The 10,667-nt window shown below is 29.5% G+C and overlaps 1 protein-coding gene across 1 annotated transcript; it reads right to left on the minus strand.

Moving 5' to 3' along the window:
- Window positions 1-9,366: 9,366 nt before the first annotated feature.
- Window positions 9,367-10,432, minus strand: LOC133292010 (protein ALP1-like). Its single transcript, XM_061490381.1, has 3 exons — window positions 10,241-10,432; window positions 9,938-10,163; window positions 9,367-9,818 (listed from the first exon to the last, which is right to left on the minus strand). Exons 1-3 carry the CDS (start codon window positions 10,430-10,432, stop codon window positions 9,367-9,369), a joined length of 870 nt encoding a protein of 289 aa, XP_061346365.1.
- Between the last annotated feature and the right edge of the window lie 235 nt (window positions 10,433-10,667).

The raw sequence follows: 10,667 nt of genomic DNA on the forward strand, positions 1-10,667 counted from the left end.
GGGGGAAATAATATATGAAGTAACATTTCCCTTGTAATATCTATTTAAGTTCATCTATCCTTAGGTTCATTGTAAACATGATGTCTTGGCATCCTAATGTTAATGATTTGCTTACTCACTTTGCTGTCGTTACCTTTTTGAACGTTTAATTTGCTTTATGGTCATGGACATCCCTTTTGAATCTTCTTAATACGTGATTTAATATCCAGAGACGTATTTTTGAAAAGGGTTTTATTAATATCCTTCTACATAAGATAACTATCTTATGTCGTAGAGAGAAAATGGGTGGGTCCCACCATTACAAGAAAAAAGAAAAAGAAGAAAAAAGTAGGGTGCGAAAATCGAAGTGAGAGAAAATGAGATAAGTTACCTCATATAAAAGGAGATTAATATTTCCCTTTTGAAAATTATGATAGTTGAAGCCAGTGTGCAGATGTTGTATACACGCGAAATAATGCTGTAACTGGCAGTCATTTATGAGACAATTTTAGTTTTTTTTTTTTCCTGGAAGCAAAAAGATCTAATACTTAAATTGATGATAAACTTTGGTGATTTATTATATGACTATATGAGTGTAGTTGCACTGTTGTAGGCGCGAACTTAGCCAAAATTGACTAGAGGCCTTGGACTCCACATGGGCAACAGGCTCCACCTCTGAGCAGACGTTGTTTCAGTTTGAATTGATTGAAAGATAATTCATGAAATGGACCGCTGAGGGAGCTTTAACTTGATGTGAATTTAAATTTTGTTCACAGTCGTTACAAAAGTTTTATGAAAAATACAAAATAATTTATTAATATACCCATGATTTTTTTCAACTACAAATCAAGAATGTTAACATTTTTTTTACTGATGTATCAAAATATAATTATTAAGGCATCTAATTATCTTATATATGTTGCGTAAGATAATTATCTTGTGCAACATAGATAAGATAATAAGGTCTACTATCTTTTCTTCTTCTTCTTTTTTTTAAAAATAATGGACCCCACTACCTTATCTCTATTCTATAAGGTAATTATCTTATACAACATGAAATAATTATTTTTCATTAAATAAAAGTGTAAAAGTTTACGGAGAGAAAAAGTGTATGTATAACATGTATCAATGTCTCAGAAATATTTTTTATAGTCCAGGACCATCAAATAATCTGGTGCTCCCTTTCACATCATCAATTTTTTCTTTTCTTTTTTACTCTTGTGATTCTTTCTCTTTTCCAATTTCATCCCTCCGTTTACTCTAAGGGACCACCAAAAAAATGGTGGTCCCGATCCACTATAAATAATCTCCTGTGTCTCAACCTCAACCTTCTATTTTTTGTTTTTTGTTTTTTATTTTTATTTTTTTTAAGTGGTTTAATATTTAAAATTAGCTTTACTTTTACATCATCTAAATAATTTTTTTTTCTAAAAAAATGTTTAAAATATTATTTTTAAATATATATTAATTCTTTTATTATCAATTTCTTTTAAATTCAATTTCATTAAAATATGCATTAAACATAACATACCCTTAATTTATGTTTCATCAAGTTGTAAAAAAAATGCCAAAAAAGTTTGCAACGTAAAAAATGGCCAAATGTTCGTTTAATTTCAATATTACGTTCAAAATCTCAAATAGACTAGTCTTTCTTTGTAATTTTCTTCTTATTCTTTTATCAAATAATGAGTCGTTACCATGGCCAAAGATGATAAGTGATGCCTAAAAACAAGCCCAACTCCTCCCAGATCGAGATAGGGACAATGTTTCGTGAGATCATCTAATCTTAATTACGCCATTAATTGTCTTCCTTTAGGTTTCATTTATTTTAATGGTTACGTGATATTTCGAAAAACGATAACTAATTAACTATTATATCCATGGAAATATATTCTCTCATATTAAAAAATATATTATATGGTTAAGATCACAATCATACAAAGTTGAACTAATGATTATAATTTTGTAATTATCTATTTTAATATATTTTTTTTTTGTTTATCACCATTGATCTACTTTGATATGGTTATAATTCTCTACGTGACTATATCATATTTTTTATCCAGATCCTCCATTTTTATTAAATCTTGGGTATTGATTATTTTATTATTGAAATTTGAACCTTCACGTAATTTTCAAACCTTCTTAAATTCAAAAAGAAAGCATTTGTTTCGGGGAAGACGTGGTCAGAGTACTCAGTGGTCACCCTCGTGGCGTTGAAGCGGAAGGAACTGTTAGCTGAATGCCTACATTACATGAGACCGTTGCCTACATTAATTGGTAGCGTTGCTGAACGGCACTGTCACACATAGACGCAAAAATTAATGATGGCATTAGGTTCTGTATATAAGACTTTGGAATTTTAATAAATCAACTTCTTTAGCATTTATCGAATTATTGTCGTATGTTCTACTATTTTACTATATGATCAGGAAAGTGATCACGTGCTTTGATTCGGTGATGAAAAATTACCAAAAAAAAAAATTGATTTTAAATAGTAAACTAACCAATCAAAGATTTAATGTAGATAGATAAATCATATTAATTTGGTCATATGCAGTTTACATTACTGATTTAACGGAACATGAATCGAAGGATTTCTTAGTGTAATAATTATAACTTACAAACTAATTAACATTTCATTTCTTTTAAAATATTAGTGATTTAAAGAAAATATATGTATATATTTATTTTATGTATAATTTTTTAAAAATTAAATTTATTTTATTTGTGGTGATATTTTTAGAATAGCTCAATACTTAAAAAATTAAATAAAAATTTTCCTATTTTAAGATTATATAATAACTTCAACTAGCATTTATAACATATAAACCTAGATGTGTATAACTCTTAAGCCTTTCCCACATTTTTATTTGGAGTCAACGGGTCTTCGATCATCACCATGGTTCCTAATAGCAGGGGAATGTTGTACCTACCCAGCTACCCTACCCTTAAAGGGAAACTGAATTTTTCTAAATTTTAAATTTTCAGATATTATCGTAAACTGAATGCAAAAATCATATTTTTGAAAATCGAGATTCCCGGACAAATAAAAATTTCTCTTGTACCAAACGCTGGGCTCGGCGACTCTGAGCATGTTGGGCTTTGGGATTTTATCATGTACGTACGGACTAGCGAAGGGCCGGGGTGTGTTATATATTTTGGTAGACACACCGATAGTATAATGCACCGACATTGATACGGGACACGAGATGACATGACACGTCGATATATTCATTTTTAAAAATATCATATTTTGACATGTTGGGACACGTTTTGATATTAAATAAAAACTTTAATATATATAATACAATTTATATTTAATACATATAAGAGTCCATAATAAGTCATATAACTAATCAAATATTTAAATTTCTTAACATAAATATAAATATATATAATTTTTCGTACTTTATTAATTTTTCATGTCAAATTTCATAAGAGAAAAAAAATTAATTTATAAATTATTTTTTTTATATTTAGTTAATAAAATAAAATTAAGATTTAAAAAAAGAACGTGTCGAAGCGTTGATTGCGTGTTGAAAAAATTGATTGTGTGTCAAAAAAGTGTCGAAATGGGTCGAAAAATTTACCGCATGTCTTCAAATGTTAACCGCGTGTCAGAGCATGTCAGAGATTGTCGCACACGCAAATTTTTCAAAAATTCCCGTGTCCATCCTTAGGTAATACTGGGGGAAGAAATTAAAGATATGCAATTCGAACCACGGGAAAGTCTTTGTAATGACCTAAGGTGCTAAGTAAATATCTTCTATCGTACTTTTCTCAGCTTATATATCTAGATAAGGAGTTGAATGCGAAATTAAGTTAATTATCCATGTATATTTATACATATATTATTTTATATTATATCATTTTCATTATTTAAATATAGTGAAATTTATATTTTTGTATACTTATATTACAATTCTTTTACGTATTATAGATGTGCAGCAAGAAAATGCATGTAACTAGTAATTTTGTATCATCTAACTTTTGTATAAATAAGATTTTGATCCTTACAATATTCAGACGTCGTTTGAGTTATGATATCTAAAATTTATTCCATATTATTAAGGTGTTTGTTCTAAATTATTTATTTATTCATTTTGGATTTTATTATTCATTATAGTTTTTATTCATTAAAGTATTAGTCATATTTTATATATATATTTTTAAATTTTTTATTTTAAGAACACTAATTATTCACTAACCAAAAGTTTAAAGAAGTGAACATATAAAAATAAATATAAAAAATATTATAAAGATTAAAACTCAAATAAAAAATTAAAAAATTAAAAAATTAAAAAATTCTTCAAACCAAGAATATTTTACTCCAAATTACAATCATTTTATTGTTGATGAGGCAAAATCTTTTGCAGAATTTCATAAATCTAAAAGCAAATACTTAATCTAAATATGCATTAAAATTATTATCCAAAGCAAGACAACTTCAGCCCCCTTCCGCAGTGTGTTAGCCAGAAATCCTTTAGGGCGTGTTTGGTAGAGGGATGTTTGTAATTTTACCAGGAAAATTAACTAAGATTTTGTGAAAAGTCACGTTTGGTAGGAGTTTTGGTAAGTAGTGCTCGGGTATCCAATTTGCCATGGAATTGTGGTTGTGAACAAAATTTTGTCCCGATTACCTCCAAAGAGGTGGTATTTGTGAAATACCCGATTGGAGGAAATCTCTTCTGATATTATGGGATAATTCTACTCTTCTACAGCTGGTCTTCTTCTTCATAACTGGTGTCTCTTTCTTCAGGACCTGCTGTTGAAACTGATGGTGAAGATGAGAATGAGGTTGGTTTTCTAATAAATGGGTATCCATATTCATATCCATTCCATCTCTGTTTACATGCAGTGAAATTTGTTGTTCAAATTTCAATATCTTTTTTATAGTGGTGAACACACAATATTCTCCCTAAAGAAGCAGAATTTGTTAAGAGAAATGGAATTACATTTTTTTTTAGTTGAGAAAAAACAGCAGCATATGAATGTCATCCATTATTCTTGTTCAAAAAACAGCAGCATATGAATATCATCCATTATATTTGGTAAAACACGAAGTAGTGAGGTCATTTTGGTAAAACTATACTATATTCCACCAATATTTTATCATCAACGAAACAGCATCTCAGCAAAATTAACTAAAATTCCCTATAATATTTCCACCTACCAAACAGTTTTTTCATAACATTACATTACCGAGAAACAGATATTCTAACTTTATTCTCAGTAATCATGATTTCAGGTAAAAAAAAATTTCTCTTGTACCAAACGTCCCATTATATATATATATATATATACAGGAGTGTTCATCAACCGATCCAAACTGATTCAAACCGCGGAAACTGAACCGAAAAACCGATAACCGAATAAACCGAAAATCGAAAAACTGAAAGTCGAAAAAAACCGCAAATTTTAATTGGATTGGATCGGTTTTTGGATGGTTGATGAAAACCGATCCAATCCAAACCGATCCAATATATTAATTTCCCTCTATATACTTGGATATTTTCCTAATCATAACCTAAAAAATTTTAAAACCAAGACCCATTAACCCATCAATTAGACCCAAGAAAAAATCTAATCACATCTCATCAACAAAATTTTATCTTTGTAGAGCTTCATATCTTATTGCTCCAAAAAAACTATATTATAGTTTACTAATACTTTCGTATTTAAAAAAAAAAATACAAAGCCAATATATACAAAAGATGTTATTTGCACAATAATCATGAAATAAATTTTAAAATTTCCAAAAAATCGAAAACTGATCCAATCCAAACCGAAAAAAATTGGATTGGATCGGATCGGATTTTAAAAAAATTCAAACCGAATGGATGATTATATGATCAAACCGAAGGGATCAGATCAGATGAATTTTGCTTCCAAAATCGATCTAATCCAGACTGCGAACACTTTAGATAAGGTTATTTACAGCTATCCAAAAACTACGTCGTTTTGATTAATGAAAGGTGTTTATGTAATTTTAGGTGAATTAATAAAGGGTATTTCTGTAATTTTTATTTAGTTTTTTATCATACACATTTTACTGAAATACCCTTCATTAATTCACCTAAAATTACAAAAACATCCTTCATTAATCAAAAAGACGTAGTTTTTGAGCTAGCTGTAGATAACTTTATTTAAAGTGGCTGTAGAAATATTTTTTCACACACACACATATATATATATATATATATATGTTTAGTGAGTGTAAAGTGACTGGATGTAAAATTCGGTCCTGTGCATTAAGTTCTTTCGCGAGAACACAATTATAGTAAATATTATAATTATGTTTTCCCGGGAGAACACCTGTAGAACACCATTATAATATTTAATGCACTAAGTTCTCGCAGGAGAACTTAGTGCACTAGACGGTCCAGTGACTGAATTTTTAATTTTTCATATATATATATATATATATATATATATATATATATATATATTTCCCCTGTATCTGATATATTGAAAAGGACTTTTATATTTATAATCAATCGTATATTACTTTTTGATAATGAAATTTGGTCTAATTTTTTGTATTGTGTCATATATGAAAATTATAAATGATTGATTCGTTACGTTATTGTCATCTCAAAATGAAAAACAAAACATTGAATTTAAATATCTTATATTCAAGTCGTTAGAAATGGAAAATATTTTTTTTTGGGAGAATTAACACACCCCATAATATGAATCTTCTCAATTCGAACAAAATTACCTTCCAAAAAATATATATGTATTTTATAAAAAAAATAAAAGATAAAGAATCGAGAACCCAAAACGAGGAACAGACTACCGCGTACAGGCAAGCACTACTGGATCTTCTTATATGAAAAAGTTATCATTTAGTTATGTTATTTGATCACAATCACTGATAATGAGATAAGAGAGAGAAAAATATATAATTTTTAAATTAATAATTGTGATCAAATAATATGATCACATAATCATTTTTTCACACGAGAATATCTACTCCCATAAAAATTTTATATACAAAGAAATCTTTATAGAGAAAACTCAGGCATGCTGCATGCTTAAACGAATGGATGAATTGACATTTCATACATCAGCTCACGCAATCCTGAGCTAAGAACTGGAAATATGTTTTTTTTTTTTGGCGAGGTTTCGTACAGAGATAACTGTGTTTACTTTTCTTACAAAATAATTTTCATATTTCAATAGCGGTCCAATCCAAAGACTTTCCGATTTCATTGAGTTTTTTATTGTAAGAAATTGAAAATTATGCCAAATTTTTTAGTAATAATTAAAGAATTTTTAAAAAAAATAAGAAAAATAATTGCAGCATTTTTAAAGTTAAAAAACAATTTAATAAAGAATTCTAAATTTGTTTTTTCCTACTCTAGACACAAAAAATAATGGACCCTCCCACCCATTAAAAAATATATAAAAATTATTACATATAATTTGATATCTCACTAGTAGAAGAAAGAATTCTCATATAATATAAGAATTTTTTTTCCTTTAATAAAATTAATATTTTTAAATAACTTAGTTAAACTCATTTATCTTTTACCAAAAGAAAAAAAAAAGAAAAACAAATATTATGTTGTAGGAAAAATTCTTAGGTCATGTTATAGAGATAACCAATTGTGCGGTCCATTATTTTTAAAATAAAAGAATTGGTGGGACCACTTTTATGTTTGTGTAGAAAAATTATTTATATAAAATAAAAGGAGAAAAATATTACCAAAAAAAATCTATGATGAAGTCTGTGTACGGTACACGTTGCTTTTCATTATTAACAATTTTCTTTAATTTCGCGAAGTTGCGTTGCCGCTTGTAGAGATGGCAATATGAGTTGAGTCCGACGGGTGAACCCACAAACTCGCCAAAACGGGACGGATTGGGTTACATATTTCAACCCGCCCCGTTGGGTTGTGGGTTAAAACGGGTTGGCGGAGGGTCGGGGCGGGTTGGCCTGACAGGGAAATTTTTTTTTTTTATTAGGTAGTGTTTTATTTGTTTTTAAGCTTTTCTGATATTCAATTTTTTGTTTTCTTAGTACTCTCTAGAAAAAATATAGAAAAAAAAACTTTATTTATGACAAAGGTAATTTATGTATGGAGATAAAAATAAGTTTGTAAAGAATATCTGACTAAATATTAGCATACATTTAGACTTAAGATTGAAAAAAAGCTAAGGGAAATGTGATATGAAAATAAGTAATATTATAATATTAATAAAATATAATTTATTTATTTATTTTAATTATTTTTTATTTTTTATTTTTTATTTTTTATTTTTTAAGCGAGTTGACCCGCCAACCCACCATAAAAGGGACGGGTTGGGATTTTCAACCAAAATTCAAGATGCGGGGCGGGGCGGGCCAACCCACTTGACGGGTTGGCGGCGGGTCGGGGCCGGCCGACCCATTTTGCCACCCCTAGCGTGTATGTATTTTCACATGTAGTAAAATTTTACTAGTTAATTATGATTACATTGAGAAGTATATTTTTTCTCAGATAATATACTTTTTCTACTTTATATATCAAAAATTGAGCTAATATTTATTTATTTTTTTTAAAAATAAGCCCTACATGCTATGTGTCTATAATATGAAATTACAAGTCTCATATAACATAAAACTTGTATTTTCCTTAATTATATATATATATATATATATATATATATATATATATTACAACATAAAACATAGTATAAGATAAGGCCTGATAGTATAAGACCTGATAGTATAAGGCATGATTGTATAAGACCTGATTAAATTTTAATGCTATCCAACGTTTGGCATGGTACTGTATAAGATAATGTATTGTATAAGATAATACTATCCAGTGTTTGGTAATGCACTGTATAATACTAGATAGGATAAAAATAAATATTTTTGACAAAACTACCCTTTAATAAAAAAAATTTATATAATTCTTTTAAATATGTCATGATATTTTTTTTATGAAAAGTTTATCGATTAGTATGTGAAACGTTTAAGGCCTAGCTTCTTATCTCCCAATATAGAAGAGAGTAATGCAGACAACAACCTCGTGAGTGCAATAATGCTCTGGTTTCAATCATGAAAGACATAACAACACTCATTATTAAAATATTTGTACCAAACGAGATTGACTTTGAATCTTTGATACCCTATTAGGCAATAGCTGATGAAGATCAACAGTGATGTACAACCAACAACATTGAATACATATCAGCTTGAAAGTAGGACAAATACCTCATCATGTTGACTAAAATCTAGTTAAGTTTCACATAATGACACCATAAACCATATCATTTCATTCATGTGGTAGTAGCATAAAGTAGTGACATGAAGTTTCCAATATAAAAGTGCACAACTTGAAGGTACAATTTTTTAAATACAAAAGATAAAATAAAAGACCACATGTAGGCTCAATGAGCAACCCAATCATTATACATTTCATTAGCCAATGCATCTCTCCAAGCACTCCACGCTTCACTTGTATCAATGGTGTCTATGCTATCATGTAGCTCTTCATCCACCTCCTCGTCAATAGACATGCTACCTAGCTCTATCTCTAAAGGATCTGTATCCATTTCCTTCCTGATCAAATTGTGCAGTAAGCAACAAGCAATAATAATTCGGTTGTGAGTCTTAACAGGATAAAAACTTGGACTTCTAAGAATTGCCCAACGCATCTTCAACAACCCAAATGTCCTTTCTATGACATTTCTAGCTTGAGCATGTCGCTTATTGAAAACTTCTTGAGGAGTTGCCGGGACATATCCATGTCTCCACTCACTTAGATGGTACCTTGTCCCCCTATAAGGGGCAAGAAACCCGTCCCCATTAGTATATCCAGCATCAACCAAATAGTAGTATCCTATTTAATAAAACAAGTAAGGTTCATTATATAATTTTCAATTTAATAGAATAAGTAAGGTTCAATATGCCATATATTGTAATAAAATGACTAAATTGAATGTAATTTCACGTTCTTACCTGTTGGAACCTTAAGGCCATTTCTCCTATTAATTGCATCGCGTAATATCCTAGCATCTGAAGCTGAACCCTCCCAACCCGGCAACACATATACAAATTTCATGTCTCGTGAGCACACTCCTAACACATTCGTGGCAATTTCACCTTTTCGACTTCTATATCTTGGCTTGTCAGCCTCAGGAACATTAACAGTAATATAAGTTCCATCTAAAGCTCCAAGACAACCCTGTAAAACCTTTAACAATTTAATTCACATGAAATAAGTACAAACAATCCAAAATTGAAAAAGAATATAATACATACCTTAAACCATTTCCACCTATCATCAGTGCAATTCTCAGGAACTGGATCCGGTACCTTCAATAAATTTTCTTGCAACCTCAACACAGACTTTAAAACTAAATTGAAGTATCTACTAACAGTTTCCCCTGACCGTTGGAATTTAAACTTGATGACACGATTCTTAGCATGGTGAGCTAATATATGTAAAAACATAGCTACTTGTTCTTCTATTGATACTAACCCATCTTCCTTTAGCTTACCCTCAACACGTACAAGAGAACATAATACTCGAAATGTGTAAGTATTCATTCGCAGTTGTTCTACACAAGCAACATCATCATTTATTAGCCTCTTAATGAATGCTACCCTTGATTCTTCCCTTATCCTTGGTATTTCTCGTTGCCTTAGTAATAATCTCTCACGTCGTCTTTGAGCCGCACAAAACATG

Source organism: Gastrolobium bilobum, unplaced genomic scaffold (genome assembly GCF_033153095.1).
Source record: "Gastrolobium bilobum isolate Gb01-03AN ecotype WA unplaced genomic scaffold, APGP_CSIRO_Gbil_v1 utg5369, whole genome shotgun sequence".
Lineage (NCBI taxonomy): Eukaryota > Viridiplantae > Streptophyta > Magnoliopsida > Fabales > Fabaceae > Gastrolobium > Gastrolobium bilobum.